The sequence below is a fragment of the Pagrus pagrus genome, assembly GCF_965226575.1.
Source record: "Pagrus pagrus genome assembly, chromosome: 6".
Taxonomy (NCBI): domain Eukaryota; kingdom Metazoa; phylum Chordata; class Actinopteri; order Spariformes; family Sparidae; genus Pagrus; species Pagrus pagrus.
Window position 1 is genome coordinate 15,354,348 of NC_140190.1, and position 26,572 is coordinate 15,380,919.

General features: G+C 40.7%; 1 protein-coding gene across 1 annotated transcript in view; it reads right to left on the bottom strand.

The window, feature by feature from the left end:
- Nucleotides 1-304: 304 nt before the first annotated feature.
- The window catches only part of faf1 (Fas (TNFRSF6) associated factor 1), a 68,812-nt gene continuing 42,544 nt past the window's right edge, over nucleotides 305-26,572 (bottom strand). The window contains exons 13-19 of the mRNA XM_084355418.1: nucleotides 26,201-26,355; nucleotides 20,033-20,169; nucleotides 19,836-19,924; nucleotides 15,429-15,509; nucleotides 14,128-14,205; nucleotides 10,255-10,470; nucleotides 305-1,444 (exon numbers count right to left, since the gene is read on the bottom strand). Of these exons, the coding sequence (XP_084211544.1) occupies nucleotides 1,361-1,444; nucleotides 10,255-10,470; nucleotides 14,128-14,205; nucleotides 15,429-15,509; nucleotides 19,836-19,924; nucleotides 20,033-20,169; nucleotides 26,201-26,355 (840 nt within the window). The 3' untranslated portion in view covers nucleotides 305-1,360. The remainder of the gene's footprint in view (nucleotides 1,445-10,254; nucleotides 10,471-14,127; nucleotides 14,206-15,428; nucleotides 15,510-19,835; nucleotides 19,925-20,032; nucleotides 20,170-26,200; nucleotides 26,356-26,572) is intronic.

Sequence of the window (26,572 nt, forward strand, 5' to 3'; positions counted from 1 at the left end):
AGTTTAGATCGAACAACTCTCAAAGTTTGTACAGACAGATTTCATAGGTAAACCTCACAAAAATATCAAATGTACACATTTTGCTTCATTTTGCTGGATTTTCCGCTGAATCCATGAACCCACATTGATCTCCCAATACCCTGCAAAGATGTCATGATAGAGAAATTCATATTTTTTGTAAATTTAATATAAAATCAGCTGATCCTCCATCTACTCTGGACCCCCTGAAATAAAGATTTATATCACATAAAAACCTGTGAGTGTGTGTCATGATGCGTTTCAACAGATTTCCGAGCAAGACAAATTGATGTTCATATTCATATATTTTATATAATGTATATCAAACTAAAACTAATACAGCATCAAACTTAAAAAGGATCAAGAGAAAAAAAAAAAGAGGAAAAAAAGAACTGAAAACTGAGCAATCCGTTGGCTTGTGGAGCGGTGGATGTTAAAACCAGGGGGAGTGGAGACTTGCGGGAGGGCGCTGCAGATGCTGCAGGTGTCCCATCACGTCTCATCCCGGCGGCAGTCAGCGGACGGAGGGGTGCAAAGGGGAGGGTAGGGAGGGTTGGGGGTGGAGAGTGGAGTTTGGGGAAGGATCAGGGGGTAAATACAGGTGGAGATGAGACAGCCCAGACCTCTGCCGGGGCCACATCTCTTCTTTGCCGTTTATTACCTTTCATTTTTTAAGCATTTTTTTTATTTCAAACACAAAAACCATGTTCTAAAAAAAGCAGCCTTGGTGTGTTGAGTGTGGAATCATGGGAACAAGTCCATGACTTTTTTTTTTTTTTTTTCCTGTGACACAGATTTGTCTACTCAGTCTCTCAATGCTGTTATGGTACTGTGTTGTGTTTGTGTTGTGAGAGAAAAACCATGACACAGCAGCTGGGAACGTGAAGTTGTGAGTGTGTGAGAGGAGCTGAGAGAGAGAGCGAGAGAGAGAGAGAGAGAGAGAGAAAGTGTGTGTGAGAGAGAGAGAGAGAGAGAGAGAGAGAGAGAGAGAGAGAAAGTGTGTGTGAGAGAGAGAGAAAGAGAGAGAGAGAGAGTTTGGGGCAGGTGAATGTTTGGCTGTGTGCTTGTGATACTGTCTTTGCTCCTCTGTGCAACACGTGTACACCAGGCATTCATGTGCCACGACCAGGTCGAGGGCAGAGAAGCTTACTTGCACTTGTGTGTGTGTGTGTCACTGGATGTGCATGCCAGTGTGTTCATGTACGTCTGAGAGGATGTTTTTGTGTGTGTGTATTGTGTGTGTGTTTGTGTGTGTGTGTATTGTAGGCCCAGACTGGTGTGGGCCCATGCTCGGTGACTAGTGTGTGTCCAGCCAGTTCATCAGTCAGTCAATCAGTCGCTCCTATTCTTTAGCCTCCAGGAAGAGCGTCTCCTGTGGAAACAACTTGGCCTCCAGCAGAGTTGACCCTGGATCCAACTGGGTGATCTAAGAAGAGACAAGGTGGGGAGGGGGGAGGAGAGGGAATATATTAAATGAATCGACAATCAAATGGCTTAAAGGTGCAATATGTAAGAATTAGCCTCTTGTCAAAATCATACTCAAAACAAATAGGGGGCAGCATAGCATCAGGATAATCACGAAATGCTGCTAACTGTAGCTACTGTTAGGTAGTTAGTCAGATTAGCCGTGCAGCTTGCTGTCCAGATTGGAAACTCGGAGCACCATTAGAGTGGAGCAGGAGCTTCGGACCGGGATGGGCCTGGGCTAGCTGGTTAGCATGCTTACGTCAGTAAATATCCCAGCAACATGACAGAAGTGATAATGTCAAATCTGTTATATCTTCACATTCTGTTAATAATTTTAGTGAATGTTTGAATTTTTTCAACTAAAATTCTTACATACTGCACCTTTAATGTTATGGTTGCAACTAATGATTGATTTCATTAGTGAGTAATCAGACGTGGTTTTGTTTCCCTGATTAAACGATCAATCATTCAGTAAATAACATGTCAGAAAATGGTGAAAGATGTTCTTCACAACGTTTCAGAACTGAAACCGTCATCTTCAATTTAATTGTTTGCTTCAAGCCCAAACATAATAGTTCACAATGGAGAAAAGCAGCAAATCCTCACATTTGAAGAAACAGGACCAGCAAATCTGGAACCGGAAAATGTTTGGAATGAAAAAAAGAAAAATCGTCAAATTTGATGGCATACAGTTTTCTGCCAATGGACTAATCCATCACTTGACGAACTGTTTCAGCACTCCTGTTTTGGCCTCCCATCCACGATGGGATGCCATTTTCCCAAAACTGCAAGGGATCTTAACCAAAGAGCTCAGTAAAGTGGATAGAGAACAGTATTAGCAACAATACTGCTAGACAAAATTTTAGACAAAGGGCAAAGCCACAGAAGAAATTATGTTTAAAATACACAGTATGTCATTTCTGCTTTCAGTCAAAACAAAACAAAAGACATAAGTAAATAAGAAATAAAATAAATCTTCTGTTTAACTGCATTTTCAAATTTATGCATATCAGTGTGGACAAGCCCTCAGTCATTCTGCGCTACTGAAACCTCTTCTGGTGATCGTCTCACCATACATGCCCTGCGATCCAGACTGGAGAACAGTGTAGCTTTACTGCCGGGCTCATTTAACGTGTGTGTGTTTGTAAGAGAGTGTGTACGGTGTGTATTATTCTAACATCATGTTTAAAAAAAAAAAAAAAAAAAAAAAAATCTGGGCAGTAATCTGAGCAGCTAGAGGTTTGTTTCCCTAAGAGGACCAGCAGGTTTGTTTTCTTAAAAAGGCTCCAATCCAGAACAAACTGATGAAGGTTACAGGACAGGAGAGAGTGTGTGTATGTGTTATAACAACTCCTCGCTGTGTGTGTGTGTGTGTGAGAGAGGGAGAGCTTTGTGCGTTGTCGATGGTTAATAATGACTCATTTTAAACTGTGATGAAGGTCAAACAGGAACATAGCTGACGGTGTAGAGGAGAGAAACATTTATCTGTTTTCAACTTCCTGCACAACAGCTATTCTCTAGAAAGCAGAGGAATAATGCAGCGCCACCCACAACGGAGCTGATCGAGTTAGCCGACATGACGGGGGTTTGACCTATGTTTTTTAAAACGGGACAATCTGACTCTCTCTCCGACACCCACCACCTCTGTGAGCCTCTTAGCTTATGTGAGCTAATCACCGGAGGGGTTGTGTTACATCGGGCCAATCTAACACCTGGGCTGGAGGGGCGAGGTGGTGTGACACCGAGATGTGTCCAGGGCTTATCTGATGACTGCTGCGTCAGCCCCTCTGATTAGGGCTCCTATTCTAACCGCACAGCAGGATAATTAAGCTGCTCCCTGTACCTGCTGTAGAAGGTCGGACAGCGAGCCGGCATTGGTAAAGGTCGACCTCACAACAAGAAGATTGATAGGGCTCAGACGGGCTATTGTAGGGAATGAAATGTGAACTCTGACCATGAACTGAACCACAACTTCACCTTGTGTAGAATACAAGTGTCCTATCAGTCTTATTAGTGACGTAGCAACCCAGTATTTTAAAAAGCAGATCCTTATTAATCACCATATTGCTTTCATCAAAAGAGGACCTTTAATTTTTTTGTTTTTAACTTCTAAAAAATAAAAGAAACCTACTATCATCTATTAAGTGCTGCAAGATTAAGTCCTAAAACCCAAAAGTGTCTTAGTGTTTTTGCACTTCCAGTTCCCTCGTCTCAAAGTCAATGGGGTTTTTAAACACAAGCTTAAGCTTTTCACGTTTCATTCTACAACATTAAATATGTATTTAAATACCCAACTTGTGAATTTTTAAGCTTCTAGATGTCTTACAAAAGGCGGTTGCTAACAAGAGGCTACGTGAGACTATAGAGGTCGTCTGGGACATTGGTTATCACCCAAATACGGAAACTCATCCTCTGGTCCACTTTCACATGCAGACATTCTTTTTGCAAACTGCTTCAATTCAAAATTTTTAACTTGTAGATTTCTCAACTTATAGTAAAGTGTGTGGAGTATAGCGTGACTGACATGTAGTTTGTTTATATCAGGGATGCCCAAAAGGGACAAAACTAAAACTTAATGGTGGGCCAGGGGCCAAAAGCAAACACTTATTGTATTTTACTGTTACAATGCAAAAATGGTGCTCAGACATAAAGTTCCCTTAACTGACTGACTTCCTGTCAGTGTCACTCTGCCCGCCATGCTCAGGTATGAAAAATAATTAATAATTATGGGTCCTACATATTTAAAGAGCGTTTTTTATTTTATAAGGAATACAATTGGCATAAACTGATTAATATCATAATTTCTAAAAAAAATAATAATTTAACTTTGTGCAGCCCTAGTTTATAACTGACCATTAGCTTTTTAGTTTTATAAGTATTATAATAAGTAAGTATAAGTATTATAAGTATTATAAACCTTTGTTTGCCACAGAGCTTATTTTCTGCCATAATCCAAAATCTAATTCAAAAATCTTATTAGCTTTTGTCGAGGGAACCAGAAAGTTAGCAATGCTAACTTCTTGTTTAGCTTACATAAAACATCGCTGCCGCACTCTACACTTCAAACAATCTCAAAACTGAATGGTACTAAACACTGAGTCTATTTTAGCTCCTGAAAAGCTGTTATTTGAGACAGGATGCATTGATATGAGTAAACATTCAACATAATTAAAACAATCTACACAATGTGTTAACTACAAAATCTGTAAAACTAGAAGGTGTGTTCAAGGACACTGAGAAAAGGGTGAGAAAATAAAAAAAAAAGAAGGCAAGTAAATTAGTGGAAGGTGAGGAGGACATATCAGCATCACACAACCTAACCATCTCCCATGGGTGTTTGGAAATGTCACACCATGTGCACGTCGGCGGTCTTTGACTCCTCGTCTTTCATCTCCTTGTCCTCATTTCAACGTGTCATTTAGACTCTTGACTTTTCAGCGGGGTCCCTGGGAGCCTGGCGCGGGACAGGGAGGGGCTGCCACATCAACCTTATGCCCCTCACCTAGTCAGCTGCCTCATAGCACAGGGGGGAGCGACACTCCATGAAGAGAGGTAAAATGCTGTGTGTCTTTATGAGTGTGTGTGTCTGTGTGTGTGTTTGCTGCAAACATATTTCATCCCAAAGGTGGGGAAAACGACCGACAGGGCTGCTGCGTTCCTTTTCCCACCTCAGGAGCAGCGCGTCGCAAATGGCTGCCATGCTAATGAACCCGACAGGCTGTTATGACACCACAGCATCAGGTAGGAGTAAATGACGCTTTGGGGTGGAGCAGGTGTGTGTGGTTAGACGTGTGTCTGCGTGTGGACTACATATAAGCGCGTGTGTGGATGTGTGTGCTCTGAGTGAATTGGGGATGAGAGTTTGTGCTCGTGGTGCACCGGGGAGATACAACGGAGGGAAGAGCAGCATCTGACTCTGAAAAAGAAAGTAGGGAAACAAGATGCCACACTGACACAGGAGACGGGCACCATCGGTGATTGTTTACATTGTTATCCAATTAACAGACCATAAGCATGGTGGCATCTGTCAACAAACAAAGCTGTTGTTTTTCCTCTGCTCCGCCTAAGCCATATTCTTTCCTCCTGCGCCTTCACAGCCATGCATACATACATACATACATACATGCATACATACATAAGACAGACAAAATCTAGCTCTCTGCTTTGTTTTTAACCTTGAGTCAATATCATTTTCATCAGACAATTTAGATCAAATCAATCAGCTGAATTAGAGAATTGTCTGACTTTTTTTTTTTTTTTTTTTAAAAAGCAGAAATTAATTTAAAAAAGATTTTCTTCTGTCTAAATAGCATTTGTGAAAAAAAAAGGTTTTCCAGCTGTTAATTAAAAATACACAAATTAACAGAATAAAAAAAATGAACTGAACTCTGTCTGCCTGAAGCAAAATCTAAAGATCTGGAAGCTCAGCATTAAAAAGCCTCATTTTAAAACTGGAACCAATTAAAAAGACAGATGGTGCTTCTCGGCAATCTTTGATATTTTGTCTTTATTTCCCTATGAAAAATTGTATGACATAAAATAATCAGCTAATATCAACCCCATGTATTTGGCATTATCAAGCAGCAGATTTCAACGGTTAAAACCACATAATTAGCACTTAATGTGAAGTTTAAAATAAATACCACACTTGTAAATCACTTGATTCAAATGAATAAAACACACTGATAACACAGGAGGCGACACTAAGCAACGCTCGGCCGTGAAAGAAAAGAAAGGGAAAATAAACACAGGCCCTCAAGATGTCCGCTTCCAACATAATCAAACGTGCAGCTGAAATAACGCATTTTTAATGAAGCCATTACAGGCCCTACTATGTTAATTAAAACCAAATAACTTGTCTGTTTTAAACTAGTGTTGTCAAGTGTTTATTTGGCCAATTACAAAAGCAGTGGGAGATCATTATCTGCTGCCAGGAGCGTTGACAGCACGTAGCGCCAGGGCGTGAACAGAAAAGAACAGACCAGAATACGGCACTTCAAAGGGAGAAATGCGCCGCACAGACTGAACGGGGGGGTTGGACTGGGGGAAAAAACAGAAAAAAGGCAGGGAACAGGGAAAAAAGAAAGTCAAAGAAAATTAAAGCAGACGAGTTTATGCCTTAAAAACTACATTTAAAAAGGGTATTTTTTAAATGTAGTTTAAAATTTGATTTGAGGGAAATGTGAGAAGACACATTGGAGAAGGATACAAAGGCTGGAGAGCAAAACAAAAGTATTAGTGCAAGAGAGAAGGACTGCGTGAGCAAGGAGGTAGAGCGGCAGCAGGAGAAGGAAAGAGGAGGGAAAGGGGAGTCAGAGGGAGGGAAAGCTGGAAGGAAGACAAGGAAGGAGAGCGCTGAAGGTGGTGGTGGGGGGTGGGGGGGGATCCTTAGGGTAAAAGTCAGCTTTTAAAACTCCCTGTGGACATTTTATAGACATGTAGAAACACCCTGCTTTGAATGAAAAATTGTGTCCGATGTGTTGTGTGTTTTGTAAATACTACTTTATTCTTCCTAAAAATCCAGAATCTATGAATATGCCAATATTGTTGTGGTAAAAAAAAAGAGGTAAAAGTAGCAATAGGATGAGTGAAAGTCCTGCATTCAAAATGTCGCTTGAGTAAAAGTACGATGGTATTAGCATCAAAATATGCTTTTCTGCTTCAACATATCATTATGAAGTAAATATTGATTGCCGTTGTAATGATTATAGAAGAATGACACCATTTGTGTTTACATTGGCTCCCTGTAAACATCAACATCACTAAACAAATTAATCTAACATTGGGCATGCGATCACCCGGGAAAAGGAAGGTTAGCTGGTGATCCACTTCTATTATACACTAAATGGTTGAATAAACTCATTTGCAACAACGGCGCCAACAATAACCCCACCCTTGGAAACTCTGGGGGGGAAAGTCGCCACTTTACTTACAGAAGGTACAAGTATTTTTGTAATGCTTTCAGAACGCAGCACATTTTAGTATTGAATTCGAATCATCACATTAATGTTGCAGCTAGAAAGGGCCAGGATAATTTTAGTTCAATAAAAATAAAATAAAAAACAACTAAAGTTATCAAACAAATCTAACAGACAGAACAGACAAACTGTCCCCCTTCAGCAAAGTCATGTGAAAATATCGTTCTAGTGTCAAACTCTTCTAGTGTTCACATGGCCTGGGATAGAGCCTCATTTCACATCAACGCTCAGAAACGAGACTATTCAGCTCTATGAAGCTGTGGGTTCATGTCATGTGGAGATTGTAAGAACAGTCCTGAGGAAGCAACTGAGTGAAACTTCTTTTAAAATAAACGGCCGCAGTTCTTCCTGTGAATACGCTTCATTCAGATAGCAGGACAAGAAAAACAAAACACACCAGCATAACAGATGTAAAATCTATTTCAGTACAACGCACAGCTACTTCTGTGACATTGTTTATTTTTCCTGCATCTCCAGTTTTGTCTAAGAATTATTCGGGCCGATTCACTGACAGAGCTGGAAGAGGGATTAAGAGAAGGTGAAATAGAGTACAGTATCACAGTGAGAAAACTAATACGCTGCTTTGACAGTGTTTGGGTGTCTATGAGCAGCCGGGCAGGAAGAGCTGCCTGCCGATTATTATGCCAGCAGTCTAAACATGTCCACCGCGAGCTGAAGGAAGAAGACCTCAGGCCTTTCAGCAGTGGTTGTGCTCAACAAGTATCAAAGAAAAAGGGAGGAAATTCTTGAATGAACAGCTGAAAACTGAAACACTAAAAGTCTCCCCCTCCTTCCTCAAACTCCCTGACAGTCATCGAAACGGAGAAAGGGTTAGTTCCCTGAGCACGGCTAAGCCTAGTACAAATGATGCCAGTGTAAGGCCTGCTGTAGTGCTGAAGAGATAAGCCACTGATACCAAATGTTGAGGATGAGACTCGGTCCAAAAATTGGAGACTAATAGACAATTATCCACAAAGCTACAGGAAGGTGGTAAATGAATTAATCGAATAGATCTGATCTGATGTTTTATCTCAAACTGGTTTACAAATGGGAACAAACCGATTCACACTACAGCCCTTTCTCCTGGTCATAAAAAATGGAATTTTAGCCAAAAATGTTCAACACAATTTCACTTAATTTTCTCAAGATGGATTGAGGAGATAAACCGATGCGTGCTAAAGCTGAATGAATGGAAATTAAATAAAGGGGGCTGACGAGGAGGGAAATAGCAAAAGAAAGAGTGACACTGCACAAAGCTGCTGAAAAGTAGAAAAAGGGAAAGAAGGTTTCAACAGTTGTGCAGTATTACAAATGCAATAGTGGTCTATCCTCTATCCTCTGATCCTGGCAGAGCAACAGTGAGAGAGTCTGGACGGGATGGAGGCTTTCTATGCTCCTCTCATTTAATTACAACACAGAGCTGCAGGATTAGACAGGGGCCTGTGTTCACAGCCTCATACTGGCACTACCACTGAGCTGCTTCCCTCCTCTCTTTCTCCCAAATCTCTCGCCTTTCTGTTTTTTGGAATTATCTCCCGTCTTCTTCTTTTTAATATCTTCTCCACTTGTCTTCTCTATCCTTCTCTCTTTCAGACTGTTTCTCTGATTAAATCTTTTCTTTGTTTAGGCTTTTCTCTTCTCTGTTCTCTTTTCCGACTAGTTCTGCAGTCACCATCCTCTCCTCGCTTCTCTACCCCTCTAATCCTCCCATCCTGTTTTTGCCGGAATTTCATCTGCGATGCAGACACATCTTTATCTCTGTCTCAAACACATGTTTACTCTTGATTATAAAGAGACAACTGTGAATCCTTTAAGTGACAAAGTTGTGAGCGGGGCATGTGTTTGCTTGAAAATATTTGTGCATGTGTTGAAGTGTGTGATTGTGACGAAATGAAGAGTGTGAGCTACGCGTTAATGTGTGTGTTAGTTTGAGGTGTTTGTGGCCCCGCGGTCTCTACAGACTATGATGGCACACTGCCTGGGCAAGCCTACACACACACACACAGCTCTATACAACCACCACCCACCCCTCCACATGCACTCCACTCTTGATTAATGGAAATCCCATTTTTGTTTCCAGCAGCATGGCTAATTAAACTGGTAGTTAAAACAGTGCTCATTAGCTCGCTACCACAGAGCGCAACGACCAAGCCCTCTAATGACTGGTTGTAGCTGAATGAGTGCTGCCGGGCGTCAGCAGAAGAGCCATAGAGAATATCACTCTTAGTGCTGACAACTGTATCCTAACACAGCCATAATGTACTGTATTCACAATACGCTGATGCTAATTAATATTCACTGAATATTACGTGCGCACAGGTGGACGGATAAACAATTGGCTTAACTTGCCCAATCACAGGTAAACAAAAGCAGTGATACGGCGGCGCTGCTGCAGCACACAAACACTGAAGACAATAAAGATAAAGAGCAAGAAAAAAACATTAATCATCCACAACAGATTGTCGTAACTATTGTCCCTGCTGCTTTATGCTCACAGCCGCCGCCTGAGGTTCAGCCCAGGCCCAAACGGAAAAGCCAATTACAGCTGTTGATCTCTCCAGCGGAGATGTGAGCTGTGGCTGAGAACTCTTCATAACCTGCTGCTACTCTTCCAAATCAGCACTCGTTTGTGTGGCCGGAGAACTATTATGAAAAGACACCCCAATTCAAAAGTCTATCTCTCTTAAGACATGTTGGTCTTTTAAAGCCCTTTCGCTGTACATATAACATAGAACTATTACTAGTTAACATGTGCATACTTCTTTGTAAGACAGTTAGACGCAACACTCACATTTCTACGAGGGAAGGTGGTGAGGAGCTTGAACTCTTCAAAGGGGTATCCCTTCGAGGCCACAAAGTCGAAGAGGACCTGGAGCTTACAGCTGCCCAGGAAACGCCTTTCCAGAAACTCTCCACTTGGCGTGCGGATTCGCAGTTTGCTGATTTGCTCTCCTGCATCCTCGTCGGGCTCTGGCGGTAGGGCCTGCTCCAATGACAAGCGGATTGCCTGCAAGAAGGGGTTTGAGAAAATACAGTATTTTGTTCAGTACGGCACATTGATAACTGTGGATACACCTCATAATCACTCGAGAAAAGTCCCAGTGTGTAGGGTTTAGCAGCGGTGAGGCTGCAGATGGCAACCAACTAGATGTTCAAAGGTGGATTTCATGTTTTGTGATCACTGTTAAGTTTTTCCCAACTTCAAAAAGTGATAAACAACTTTTCCAGATATAGTAGTGATTCACTGTGTTGCACGAAGGCAGAGATACAGGTGCTGGCTCGACACAGCTGTCATTACTGGTCCTGCAAGCCTATTAGCATAACAAAGTCTCTATTTGTCTTATTCATTTTACAGTTTGTTGACAACAGAATCAGTGCAAGTAACAACGTGACTGGTAGCCAAAATAAAAAAGTTAATAATTAGGTAAAAAAATTAGTGATGATCTAAAACTACAAACGAGAGGGGAATTATGAAAAGGAAGACAAAAGTCTTCCTGAATAAAAACATTTTCTAATCTAGGATGTTTATTTATTTTCACATTTAAAACACTATGCTACACAAAATAACAAGGATCAATGTATCAGTGTAGGAGAGGAAGGAAGTCAGCAAGCTTATACAAAGTCCTCTGGAATAGAGATTCAATTAAGTTTATACAAAATGATCCCTGTGTCTCTGTTTATAGTAAATTTAAACCGGAGATTCAGCACTAACACTGGCAGTGATGAAGATGATGACACACTATCCAAACAAGTATGAAAGACAAGCCGAGAAGTTGAGTGCAGTGATGTTAATTAAAACATCTTCCTGACCTGAGAATATTATTACATTAGTTGCCCTGAGTCTCACCCTCTTCCCTACAGCATGGCGTAGCTAAAGAGGTTGCCAAGTAGCATTTCAGTATGTTAAAAACAGCCAAGTCCTGGTGCGTCATGCTTCCTTGCTGTTGCTCAGTCTGAATATCTCAGTATCTACCAGAGATTAAAGTTCACAAGAGCCGTCAGCGTATTTTAAAAACACTACATTTTAATGTATACACAAAGACAATCGACTGTCATCTTCCAGCAAAGCTAATCAGCTCTCCCGCACACCAAAACCCGCGCTTCAGCTGCTCCCTCGAGCCTTTCTCCTCTTTCTGCTCCTGCCCCTCTCCTCCTCCTCCCCCCGGCTTGTTGTTCCTGTTTGGCCAGCCAGGGAGCATATGCTGTGACAACACGCCCCGGCTTTATTTACACACCATAATGCAATTATATTTCATAAGAGTGTACAACAGTAGCTCATTAGCAGCTTCTGGTGTTGGGTGGGCAGGGTAGCACGCGTGCCGCTCCGCCATCAGCTCCCTCAGGTAAAAGAGCTGATGCTGACTGAGTTAAAGGGGCCCACGGGGACAAACCTACACACACACACACATGCACACGCACACACACACAACACAAAGAAGTGTGTGTGTGTGTGTGTGTGTGTGTGTGTGTGTGTGTGTGTGTGTGTGTGTGTGTGTGGTGGACATACAGACACTCAACCACAGACACAAGCACAAACACCCACACAAGTGAGGGGCAGCGTCCCTAAAGAAACCACAGGACACGCTTCTGGTCGAGCCTCGGGGCCCAGCAGCATCTATCCAACCATTTATCTGCCTCTCCAGCTCTGCTCAGCTAACCACAGAAAGCAAACAGATGATGGGTGTGCACCTGACAGCCACACAACTGTATGCTAAGACCCCCTGAAGGAGGCAAATAGTAATGTCAACCTACACAGGCGCATGAAACACACACACACACTGCAAGCCCTCTTCAGTTCACCAGCTCCTACTTTCATCTCACTCTTCTTCGCACAAAGGCCCAAAATCACAGAGAAACCATTCCCACTAGCATTGTCAGCTCTCTGGTGGCAACTGATGTTTTTGTTGTGTCTGCAGTTTCTGTCATACGCTGTAGTAGGTAACTACCAAAGAACAAAACAAAAAATATTCTCTTGAGTTCAAAAGGTGACAACTGCTGACATGGAAATCTCTTCTCAGCTTTAAGTGTTACAGTGCTACAACATTGGAGATTTATGATAGGATAATATTATGTTATAGTAAAATAACAAATCAATAAATCAAAAATATCTGTGGTAGATACGCCACCATCAAGTAGAAACACCTATTTACCTATCCTATTTAGATCCATTTTACTTCCCCTTGTCTCACTCTCCTGAAAAACATGGCGGTGCAATGTGCGACTCTCTCTAGTAGCGTTGTCACAATACTGGAATTTTCTAACTTAGATATGATGCCTTGAAAAATATCGATATTCGATACAATATTTGTTACCACGGGGGAAAAATTGCCACAAAATTGAGAGAATAAAATTTCTGATTTTTATTAAAAGATACATATAATAAGGCTTGTGTTCTGTGAGGACAACAGCAGACATGTTTATTGACCTCTGGAGGAAGTGGGACTATGTAGACACTATCGCAGTTCATGTGTCAAGAGAGGAGAACGACTAAGTACTAGCACTAGAGTATCGATACTGCAAAAGATCGATTTTTGATACTTTTGACAACACCACTCTGTAGACATAAAAGGCTAATTCTAAAGGAAGAGAAACACCACGATTCTTACAGGTGATTATACACTCATGAAAAACACTACTAAGAATATTACTTCTACCAGAAATCCCCCGAAGCCTAATCACTGGATCTTTAAGTTGCCTTTGTCCGGGTCCAGCAGCTGTTGTTGGCTCGCATATTTATGAATATCTTGACTGTAGCACAAACACAACACTCGTATGTTAGCAGAGGAGACACCATGGAAACCATTGAGCTTGGACAGAGAAAACTGATATAAGTAGGAAACACAGGGCCATAGCGGCTATTGTTGTTTAAAATACACAAGCGCGCACACACAGTTTGGTTAGTGGACTACAGTGATATAATTAAGAAGGCCCAGCCCGGGACTCTTTTGTTGTTGTCTGTTTAACTTAAGTGACAAATCACCTGAGTGAGCCGGGTCACCCAATACCTCTCAGAGCCCTCAGGCACCCTGCTGTTGAGTAAACAAGAATCGGCAAGGACTACACTGTATTACTATAGACTGTATTACAACATTGGTGCCATCCTCACAGACATGTATTGTTTTTCCTGCATGCGTGACAGTGTGTCTGTGTGTGTGTTTGTGTGCACTTTCCCCCTCTTCACATACGATAATTGTTTTCGAGTGAATGTGTGTGTTTGCTAAGGTTGTGTGTGTGTTTGTGCACATGCCTGTGTACATGAATTGCCTCAAGTCTTTTGTTCACTCGGGTTTCAATATAAGGCTGTGTGCTATACCGATTTAAAGCAGTTAAATAGAACAATAACTGTGTGTATGTCAGGTGACATTCGCAGGGATGGGCATCACTGTAATTAGGATATTTCACTCTTCCGTATGCTGTTCACCCACACACACAACACACGCTTCACTGACTGGCAGGCTTCACCAAAACCACAATCTAATTGACTCATTATTGTGAAGTGAGAGCAAGACAGATAAAAAAAAGAAAAGACAGCACAGCACAATGGCACAATCACTGTGCGCTGGCAAAACATATCACTGCTCAGCCTTGCACTGATGAAGTTGGAATATTAATTTAGGTAATTTGCATAATGTGAGTATGGCTTGTTTTCAGCTGCTCTTCTCACCTCCTTCTCCTCCTCCTGCTCCTTTCTCATCTGTTCCAGGCGAACCTGCTCGGCCTCTTCTCTCTCTTGGGCTTCTCTCTGAAAAAGAAAGAAAAGCAACAGCAGGGTCAAAATCAAAATATCAAGTGACATGCAACTCTGAAGACTGTTGCTATGTTTTCCACAGGTTGTTGATTTTCCTTTGAACAGGTTTTCTAAATACAAGACTTTCAAAGACCGTTTTAAGACCTTTCCAAGTCCCAAAGTTACTTGCCAAGTAAATTATTTTTTTCTTCTGATGTAAACAGAGAACGATATTGGGTGATGGCAGGCATTTTGCTAGTGGTTTTTCTACGGTGGCTTTATGTTTATCTGCGACTCTGATGCCTTTATATCCAATGTTCTTCTTAGTCATCAAATTCGTTATTTTCAACAAGCTTCAACCAAGCACTAAATGTGCTATTCTTTTGAGATTTCAGAGCAAAATCTCACCTTGAATGAGACTTGTGTTTCTGGTAACAAAATAGATCTTATTATTTAACAAAAAGGTATGTCTTAGCAGGAATTGTGTACTGAATGTTGTCACACACTAAGAATAACAACCTCAGCCGGTAATTTTTAATGGAGGTTATTTGACTGTCAGAGTTGCCCAAGAGGATCGTGGTGCAACCATGTCGCGCTGCCAGCTAGGGCAATCTACTGGACTGATTCCAAAAATTTGGTGAGTATTAATCATTTTCAAACCAAAATTATAGGTCCCAAGTTACTAAAATAAATACTGGAATTCCCATTTAAGGACCTGCAGAAACTTTGTTGAGCATTTTTACTGATATTTAACAAGAGGTCCCAATAACTTTGACACTCAAGTGTCAAGTGTTTAATACAAACTAGAATGAAAAATAGCAAATCTCCCCATTTGAAAAGCAGGAACAAGTTATTTTTTTCCTCGATATAGGACATCATTGATTAATCATCAAGATAGCTGAATAATTTTCTGTCAATTGGCTAAACTAATTAATAATTTCCAGAAGTTATTGTTTTGGCCATAGGGTCATTGTGCTTAAGTAACGTTTTTTTGTGCTCAATAGCATTAAATCCTGAAAACAACAGAAGCAAAGTGTAAGTAACTTCTTTATTTGCAACACAATTTAGTTAAAATTATGCAAAAACAAACTGGAAGGAACATAAAATTATAGAAGTTGTATTTATTCTTTATGGGTCAAACCCAAAAATAACATCATGTAGATGTTCTGTCTAGTATACCACAATAAACTCAGAGGGCACGGATCCAAGTCGAAAATGTGTTTTATTTAAAAAAATACCTTTTTACGGTCAGCCTCTAAAGACAGGCGGTAGGCCTCGTCCTGTTCTCTCTTCACTGTCTCTCTCGCCTCACGTTCGTCCTGGGTAGAGAGAGGGAGAAAGAAAGTGGGGCCCATTAACTTACAACATAATAAAAGACACACAAGGACAAAACATCTAAGCTGAGGTGCCGGTTGTGGGAGCCAGAAAGGGCCAAGCAAAAGAAAATCGCAGAATGTCATGTGTGGTTACGTACAAACACCAGGTATGAAAGAGTAGCACCAGAGGGGAATTCATTGTGACAGGGCTGTCATTTACCAGACCCTGAGCCTCTTTTATGTTTCCTCATCTCAGTTTCACCGTCCCTTTCTCTTTCATTCACTCTGCCTCTCTCTTCCTGTTTGTACAGAGGGAAGGGGACAGGCGGCCCTTCTCTTTATACCTGCTGTGGCTACAAAGTGTTTTATAAAGACTGGGACTACATACGAGTGTCCATTGTGTTAACAGTGCACAGCCATTAGTTTTCTATTTTCTGAAGGCCCACGCTGTGTGCCAGCCCGGATATGGCAAAGTAAGCTTATTGTGATGATCAGAGGGCTACTGTGCAGCACAGTGTGCATTGTTGTATTCAATCAGAAAATGCAAAGGATACATTTGTGCTTTTGGCCCACATAATAGATGAACATTGAAAGGAAACTGTAGAAGAATGGCAGAGAGGGACAAAAGCATCAAAAGTGGCTACCTTCAATAGATTAGCCCTGAGTCACGCAAACAAGTTGCGCAGCATCTTGTGTTTTATCTACATTTTATGCTGTTGTAATACGTTTTGAAATGCATCAGCTGCTTTGAATCTGCCATGTAGCTGCTCAAACACAATGTGAGTTTAAAGACCTTATCTTTAGAGAAAAAAGGAACAGATTTTCAACATCTATATCATCGCTACTTATTAAGTTGGCTCTATTTGTTGCTCTATTTGTTTCTTCTCTGTGGCTAACTTCATAAATCACAGCAAGGAGGTCAAGAATTAAATATCGCATGCGTCTCTGATGTCGGGTTATGTTTCCTCTAATACCGAAAGATTGAGAACTCAACATTAGTTAGTTTTGGCTGCTCTACACGTGAAATGCATGTTAAATGACCCCATCTAAAAATTGCCCACGATGCAGACCACAAAAAACCTGCAGCGAATTATCCGTCAGTTACTAACTACTAAGCTAAAACACAGACAACCATAGGAATGACTGGCGAGTCAGTAAGGTTGGTTAAAGGCACATTGTGGCTGTCCAGCTGCTCCATTTCCAGACAGACACAAAAGTCACTGTCAAGGAGGAATGTCTGGTTTGGGTGGGTGTCTGTGCTCGTGTCTGAGTTTGTCTTTAGAAAGGTGAGGCGGAAAAAAGGAAAAGGATGGAAAGAAGAAAGAGGGAAGGGAGCTAGGGAGAAAGGCAAATTCACCAACGCCTGAGCACTGCAACAGTGAAAATGGAATGAGTCCAGTGTCAAGGTTGACTGCACCTTGGAGATGGGATAGGTGCTGTCAGATACAGGATATACTAAAACCCTGTGGTAATTGGTACTGATCATGATTAATCACACTGGAACATTATGCTTTCAACATCACTTATACTCTCTATGCTGTCTTCTTGTGACATTTTCACAAGCCATTTCCTCCTGGCAGGCCACGCCTGGGTAATTATCACACTTTAATATCATTTCAGAGCAGCTTTACTGCACTCTTATGATAAAAATCTGATTTCTTATTTCTCTGACAGATCTCAAGCCCGCTGTTGCAATGATTTTAAAAGAAGTTATAATAACGCAGTAAATACAATTATAGCTAGGATAGTTTAAAAAAGAAAGAAAGAAAACATATAATTTTAAGCCAATATGCGTTGACACTTGTGCAAATTATGGACACAAAACAATTTCAAAAAGTTTTCAAAGATCAGGGCCGACATTTTTATTTACTTCTGACACACAAAAGAATATTACCAGTTTGTTGCACTTTTCATGTTAAATAGTACTTTTGATGGCAGCTTTGGTGTGTCCCTCAGGATTTGCTCTTTTTTTCCTGTTTGTTGTCCTCCATTCAGTTATGGAAAAAATAAATATTTCTGAGTTTGTATTATTACCTCATTAATATGGTAAATATTAGACCACCTGTCGAATTCATACTTCAAACAAATAGGGGGCAGCTTATCACGAGAATAAGCGCTAAATGCTGATTACTCTAACTGATGCTAGCTAGTTAGCTCAGTTAGCCATGCAGCTGGCAATTCTAGACTGCAAGCCCGGAGCACCAGACGAAAGTTGGTGTTTCCACAACGAGCACAGGAGCTTTGAACCACCAGTAGGAGGAAGTTTTCAGAAAGGGGGCAAGGGGGCCCAATGGGGAATGCTGGCAGGGTGCAGTGCTGGAATGGGCACCAGGACTGGAGCCGGGTAAGTGGGCAACAGAACCAATAGTCTATCCATGAACACCGCCTGACCAGGACTGCACACAGCCTCTGAGGCCAGTGGAGGCTATATTTGACAACAGGGAATACAGCATTCAGGTGATTTGCAGCACCTTCAACCAGGACTCAGGACAGAGGTGAGTTAATTTTTGAATGTTTTGTAGAAAACATTTATCAAAGAGTAGAAAACATTTATCAAAGAGATTGAGACTATATGGACCATTGAGAAAAGTATCCTTTTGGTTGTCACTAATACTGAAAGATTTCAAATGATATGCAGCCCTAAGTGTGAACCAACAATACACTTGACGACTCACAGCCTGATCCAGCACATGTACATATCTCTTGTCACTTCTTGTCATTAATGATTTTTTGATGTGTGACAAGAGTGACAAATTCAAAAAGAAGCCAGAGCATTGTAGCAATAAAAACAACACAAAGGGAACAGCTGTCAGTCAAAACTCATTGACTCACCTGAGGAAGTCTAACCCTCAGGGTGTGTGTGTGACAAGATTCATTCCTTAACCACGGTTCCCACAACTGGATGTGTCGTGACTAGTCACATTAGCATTGTTAGAGAGGCCGTTTGGCTGACTGACTCTAATACGGTGTGACATCTGTCATTTATAGATACAGTATGCAAAAAGAGGCACGACAATGTAAGAGAGAAAAGTGTGGGAATAACAGACTATGACAGGATTTCACGGCTGACGCACAAACTAAAACGTCCGTGTGTTATGTAGGAAGAACAGGATCTTATTCTTATTCTACAGGAATCCTATCTTATGTTAACAGTTTTTCAATAAAAAATAATTTAAAACAAACTCACAGTCCATACTGTTGCTAATTCCTAAATCTCTGACAGTAAGTTATTACCATGAAAGAGAAGAAGAAAGCTTGGGAGGATTACTCCCTGTCTGAAAGCCTGTCTGGTACAAAAACCCAGTGTGTCCGTCGCTCATTCTCTTGTTTGATGTCACTGAGTAAACATATCACTGAGTGGTTAAGAGGGTCAGGTGAAACTCTTTGACAGGGAGAGGACCTCCCTGTCATACTGTCTCAGATTCCTGTCTGTGACATGAAAGACTCACTTTCTCGTATGGTGAGTATCCCTCAAAGGTGTTTGTCCACTTTCTATTGGAGTAAAAGAGGGAGTCTACAGACACAGTGGTACCCACACACTGCAGTGAATGGGAGACAGGTCTGAGCACTGTACCTACCTAAACCTGTAGTGGGCACATTAAACTTGAACTGAAGGGGAATGAAGAGAGATGGTATCATAAGTATTCTCTGCTTGTCATTACATGTATGCCGCTGTGTAACAATGGTGTCTGATCTGTCCCAGCATGTTGCCATTTATCTCTCTAAAAGGCTCTGCTGTCCCCATTCAGCCATTGAATGTGGCTATAGTCACAGACTAAATCAAGGAAATTAAGGTAAAGACAGTTTGAATTGTTACAGGTGGTCTTCAGAGGCCCAAAACAAAACCTATTCCAACCTGAGGACTTGTTTCTGTTTCTTGAGGATGTTTCACCTCTCATCCAAGAGGCTTCTTCAGTTCTAACTAACTGGAGAGGCGTTGACAGAAAGAAGTTTCATCATGCATGAACAAGTCACAGGTAGTCAAGTCAAGCTTATTTCATTGTTTCATTATTTTCTGTTTGTCTCACCTGGTATGTCACTATCTGGGCCTCCTTTTGGCTGTGTCTATAATATAGGTGGGGCCACATAGTTTGTTTGGAGTCTTGATGACCCAAAGGTCAAAACATGTTGGCTTCTTTCATGACTGGCCTTAAAATGATTAAGCCACCTAATAAAGGCTTTTTAATATTTCCTTCCTTGTTTTGATACTTGTTTAGAGTGCCTGGATTGCCTCCGGTTCTTGAAATACTCATCCGTAGTTTCTTTTCAAAATAGTCCAAAGCATTTGTACATGTTTAAGAATCAGAGTTTGACATTTGCAAACCTTACCTCATCTTTGATGTCCTCTTGTTGTTGTGCTGTGAAGATCTCCATTGCTCCCATTAACCTCATCATCAGCTCGTCCACTGTCGTATTGCCTGAAAATGAAAGAAATCCAAAACAAATCACAATCTACAATGTATAATAAATCTTTGTGTTTTTACATTAATTACAGACAAATATACAACTAATAAAGTCACACTTACCTTGAATAACATTTAGAACTTCGTTGGATGTGCGTTTGCCCATGACTATAAGAAGCAGGGGGAACTGGTCTGTCTTGTATGTCCGTATAGTCTGTGTCACCACGCTGCCAAAGTGCCTCGTACACATGGTGAGTAGTCTGCAAGACAAAGAAATAATCCAATCCTAATTTATTTTTTATTCTATTTAATTCACTTGATGTTTTTTTTCTGAAAACTAAAACATATATTTCAGAGCTGGTAATAAAATAAAAATACATAGACCACACAGCAGCACATACAGACAATGCATGTATACAAGCACAAACATTTTTACAAGATATGGAAAAGGGGTCATTCACTTCAGCTTTTCCAACTGCAGCAGAAAAGAGAAATACACACAACTCGTGGCATTAAGGACTTTAAAACCAATTCTGCATTTACTTATTCCATCAGAGTGACATGCTATCTCAATTGGAGCCGTAGATGAATTAGTATTCCTCACCAGACACCCAGAATTGATAGGGCAAGAGAGGATTTCTTATTCCATTACAAAGACAGAACTTTTTAAATTAACATTTCAGAGACGGAAAAGGGTAGCAGGCAGCCGGGGCCCCGCCAAACTCCCTGTAAATGTCATAATATTAATGAATTGCTATAGACTGAATGCAAATATAGATTAGCTTTTTCTCCTGCCTTTTAATAAGATCTACTTTAATAACTGGCTGGTAAAATAGAGAAGTAATGGAATGGATGGAGGGACAGCGGGTCAGGGGAAGAAGATAGGTGGAAGGTATGCTGCCTGAGAGGGGGTGTAACTCATTAAAACATGAAGCCAAAGCTGAGGGAGCTACTTGCAGACTTCTCAACTGTGAATTGAGTACTTGAGCTCATTGTGGTACTTTTTTAAAGTAATTATCAAAGCAGTACATGCTGAAAATATGGATGTAAGATCAGTTAAAAATGGGAAAACTACAGCCCCTGAGCTCAAAGCAGAAATGAACTTCAGATTTTAGGACTATGACTCAAACTAAACTTTTCAAAAATGTTGAACTTTGAGTGACCCAAGTCTTGCAGTGAAGAAGTTGGGTACCCTAAATCCTACTGATCATTTTGTCCCTGACATTTGTCCCCGTTCAGACCTCGACCAAGGCAGACCATGACAATAGCCCACAGGGAAACTCTAACCTGTAATGAAAGGCCAGGGAACAATGGACACTAACTTGAAGGGTAACCCAATCTTAAATCTCCCATCAAACACAAGCCAACCTGCTTTGGTTTCTATCTCAAAACTAAGGAAGTCAGGCCACCACGGTAAAAATCATCATCACAGCATAAAATCTGTACATAAACACAACCTAAACCTACATGTAGGGGCAGTTGATCTGGACAGTAACATGGAAAAAAATAAAAAAAATAAAAATCACAATCTCTTTAATGGCAATCACGATCTACATGCCCTGTAGATTATAGCTAGATTTCAAAAAGATCATCAAAGATTATTCTTTTTTGGCACAAGCTCCTCATCCACAATGTTGCGAGCTATAACATAAAATTGTTTACAAATCGTCACCCTAGGAAGAGCCATGTGAAGTAAGGGAGGGGGATTCCTAACTGCAACATAGACAGGAAGTTAGCTAAAACGACGACAACACTTAGAGCAGCTTTAAGTATCAATAGCACTAGTAGAGGACAAGCAAATTATACATATTTACATGTATATATATGTACTGTACACTGTGGGTCGACTGATTATTGGCCCAGCCAGTTATCAGATCCAATATTTAGGATTTTTCTGAATTTCAAATACATATAGTGGAGTTAAAAGAATAAAGTAGCAGAAAAGAGAAATACTCCAGTACAAAGGCCTCATGTACTTAAAAACAGTTCTACATTTACTTGGTTACATTACATCACTGTGATCTAAAATCATCAAATTGCCTGCACCTACAATCATGTATCACTGTATCTAACAATGACAGAAATTCTGTAACCAGGACATGAAAGACTTATGAGTGCACCGATAGAACAAGTATGGACACAACACAGAGGGCAGGGGGAAGTCAAGCGACTGCAGGGACTGAGGTGAACAGTTCAGCATAGTCTCATCCACCCATAACATAACATGGTAAAGAATGTAGCTCAATCCGTACCTTTAAAATCCTTCAGGGGTAACTAAATGTAGAGGAAACACCTGCATACTTGAGTTTGAGCGTCTGCTCCGATGGTTAATGTGACTGATAGCTTCTAATTTGTCACCCATCCCATCTCCATCTCTCACTGCACATCCAGACGGCTGAAAAAAGTTAATGTTTCCCCGGTCTGTCGCATCACATTTCTTCACATCAAAGTGTTGCGTGAAGATGCGAGGTGACTGGTTAGGCCTGACATTTGCTTCGGCGAGCAGCTGATGAGTCAGATCAGTACAGTAGCACTGCAGGGAATGTTTTTGTCAGCCACCTGTACGGGAGTATGTCTGGGAACCGGATGCTCTGATAGCTCACTGTGTCATACACACTTTGTTTCAGAGCAAACATGGACATGTTTTGATTTGAAAATGACATTTTGTTCTCCCTCTCAAGCAGTTATGTTTTCACACAGGAGGATGTCAAGAGGAGAAGTCAAGTGTGCAGAACAGGTTTGCATGTTGGTTTGTTTCTGCTCTAAGTGTAAAGATACCATCTTCCACTCAAAGGTCATTAACAATAATATGAACACCTGTAGTGCTGGGGCCTGGTACGGGACTGCAACTAGTTTTTAAAAATTTTTTTTCAGTTCAGTTCACCCAATAATTTAAATTCATCATCTCGTCACCCCATGCCGATGGAAAGTCTGATGAAGTTTCGTAGTCCACAAAACAGCGTTGCAGCATTTTTCTTAACAACCGAAGTAGATGGGGACTTTAAAAAAACGCCCCAAAAAACGTTAAATGGCTTTCCATCTGCGTGGGGGTGAGTAGATAATGACTTTTTTGCGTGAACTGTTGCTTCAATCTGCTGATTATTTTCACGATTAATCATTCATTCTGCAAAAAAAGCAGCATATCTCAACATTTAAAAAGCTAGAATTAACAAATGTTTGACATTTCTGCTTGAAAAATGACTGAACAAATTTATATTCATAGTAAAAACAGTATAATCTAAAAATCAACTAATCATTTCAGCTCTACCGATTGCATTAAATTGGGGAGGTGTTCATATTATTGTGTCAGGCCCTTGTACATAGTTGAAGGTCCAAATCTCTCTAAAAGAATTTGCAATAAAGTCACTTTAGTTTACTTTTTTTTGTAAGTACAGATAGGTTCGCATCAGTGTGTTTATCTACTGATATTCAATATTTGTCATGTGCAATGACAGTACAGCATCTGTACGATATACATCAGATTCATTTCCCATGGGTGACAATTACACTGGCATCCAATCAGCAGAACTGCATTTATACATAATTAATCATTTAACTGGTAGGCCTGTGAGAATACAGAGCAAAGCAACAGGCACATTCCAATATCAGCAGGTTCGTCACACACACACAAACACACACACGTACACACACACCCACAAGGATACCTTTCTAACAGCCTGTATGATTGGTGCCAATCACCAGTCACTTTGGATCAACCAGAGAGCGTGAGAATTCAGAGAAGCTGCCTATGTGTGAGCGAGCGAGTGTGCACATGTGCATGCATGCGTTAGCGGCAAAGCTGTGACTAGCTGTGTGTGATGAAAAGCTCCAGATGTTGCCTGCCTTTTAATGTGCAATAAAAAGGCTCAGCTGGGGCAAAAAGCAAAGGAGGCCAATGGGAGAGAAAGGCGAGTGGAATGAAGGAAGGAGGGAATTTCCTTAAAAGAAATAATGGAGGGGTGAGGTCAGGGTGCGAGTCTTTCTTAAATGGCTGCTACCAGAGGGCAGGCTTAACTCTGGAGGGAGAGGGAGAGAGTCGAGGTAGTAGGATAAAGAGACGGGAAATAAAGAAAGATGGAAGGATCAGGAAGGAGACGAGAGGAGAAGGAAAAGATGTAACAGAAAGATGAGGGGAAGTAGGAGGGAAATTAGGCTTGCCCTGGGCACAATAGTAATGAGAAAACCCAATCAAGCCCTCAGCAGGTTCACCTCCACAGCTCACACTCAAAACTAAAGGGGATCTGATCAACTATCTCACATTGCAGACCTGATTTAATTTTACATTCTTTTCCAATATCTTCCTACAAAATGTGCTCTCAGATATAAATATCCATCCTCGTAGCAGGAGCTTTGTAATAAACAGGAGTCGCACAGACCTGCCAGTTACCAAAACAGACTGCTGGAGCTGCACCAGCACTTTGAGCGTAAATGGGGAGATAGAGATGTTTGGACTCCAAGGGAGTCCTCGTCTCCCACTGACCCTCCATTCAGACAGCTTAGTCAAGATTGCCCAATCAGGGGCCTCACCATGCAAACACAACGCCTTTTGTAAGCATGCAACCTCCAAGCTTCAAAAAGAGAATGAAGTAGAAGAGAGAATGAGAGGACAGAGATACAGGGTGTGAGCAATGGAGCGAGAGTTGAATGCCAGCAATTAAGGACCTGTCCACACTAACACGAATAGATTTGAAAACGCTGTTTGTGTCAAATGAGCTTCCGTCCACACTTACATTTTAGATCATTTTCTCAAAGCACTCTGTCTGCACAGAAATGACAAAAAAGATCTTATCTTCAGCTGTCGCAGGCTTCAAATTCAAGCAACCTGATGGAGCAGATCACCAATTAAAACTACATTAACCTCCATCAAAAAACAATGATAGGAGAACAGGATAGTAGTAACAGCTTCCTAACAGGGTATTCTGGCAGTTTGCAGAGCCCTCTGCACACAATCAAGCTGCTCGCCTACTGAAATACATTCAATATGCTCTTTATTAGATACAACTCACTATGCAAACAGTCCACTCCTCCAGACAGTAAGTCACATATAAATAAAACATAAGGATTAAGCATGCAGTCAGGGCTTAGAGGTTCAGTTATTGCTCTGCTTAACTTTACAGTTGGCAAAATGCAATAAATAAACAGTGCGATTGTGAAATATTCCAGGGAATTCATTGAGTATTTAAAGGGCAATTAATTTTTTTAAACAACCTAGTTTTGGGCCTCATTCTGATTAATTATCAAGCTTTCAGCTTCATTATGAGCCCTTGAAATACCACGAGACTTACCTTTACAAAAAATCCACGTGTAATTGTGATTTAAGATATGTGTGGTCATTTAAATATTCACCTTTGCGTTCACATTAAAACGATACTGATCTCTGCAGCAGTGTTTTATGGATAACATTTATAACACAATAAAAAACTTGATAGAACGATCTAATACTACAGCAGCACAGATTACAACTGTAAAATATGACTTAAGTTGAATCCATAACTGCCTGACACACTCTCAACAAAAATTCAACCTTAGAAGTGTCACAAAAGCAGTATTTTAAGTATCATTATGAGGTAAATGTTGATTGCACGATGTAATGGATATAGAACGATGAAACCATCTGCATTTACATTGGTTCCCTATAAACCTCACTATCACGAGACAATTTTGTCTGCTCCTGGGCACCTGGTCAACTGTGAAAAGGGAGGTTAACTGGCGATCCATTTCAATTGAAGACTAAATGATTGAATAAACTCAATTGGAAATGCTAGGGATTATAATGTCTTCTGTCTTTAAGTATTTTATATAGATGTTCCTTTAATTGTATCCACCAATACAGATGCACAAAATAAAATGGATATTCCATGCATTATGACTATTGAATCAGTCCTACATGTTTAGGGGGAACAATGATTGATTATGGGATGACTGTGTAACCTTTAATTTTATGTGTAGATGACGTGATTCGACGTGAGTATTATTATTATTAATATTATTATTATTAATGGTTTCCTTTCTTAATTATTAATTCATTATTGTTTTGAAGCACAGCTCCGCCAGATTTTGTGTTTTTCTCATTTTGAAAATGGTGCTTCACAATTATGAATTTTCAAGAGTCGTACCGTACAGTGGGTAAACATTAGGACGCATTGAACTAAATCTTTAATCATACCACAACAGCAATAAAAGGCAGCACGACGTACAGAGATCAGGGAACAAAATACATGATATAACTGATAAACCCAGCAGCAGCTTTACGGACCAGCGAGTCACCTGAAAATAATCAAACTCTGGTACCTGGCTTTGTTAGCTTCTTTAGTGACATCCCAGGCCCATGTAATGAAGTTCTGGCTCAGGTAGGAGACAATGGAGTCAGCACACATCATTTGGGAGCAGAAGACGTTGCTGAGGACACTGTCATCGTTGTGGAGGTAGATGGCCAGCAGCTTTCTCTGTGGAGAGGAGCAGAAAAAGAGTTTAGTTGCCTGTTAATAGGTGGATGCACAGCTTTTCGTACGTTTGAGGAAAAGGGACATAACAGATTACAAGTCTGATGACTAACTAGAACAAAAACACCTCAGAAAAGAATGAACTGAGAAGTCCTTCAAATGATAAAAATGAAATTTAATCATGTCGGTGTCTCATCACTGGAGAGACATTTCCACATTA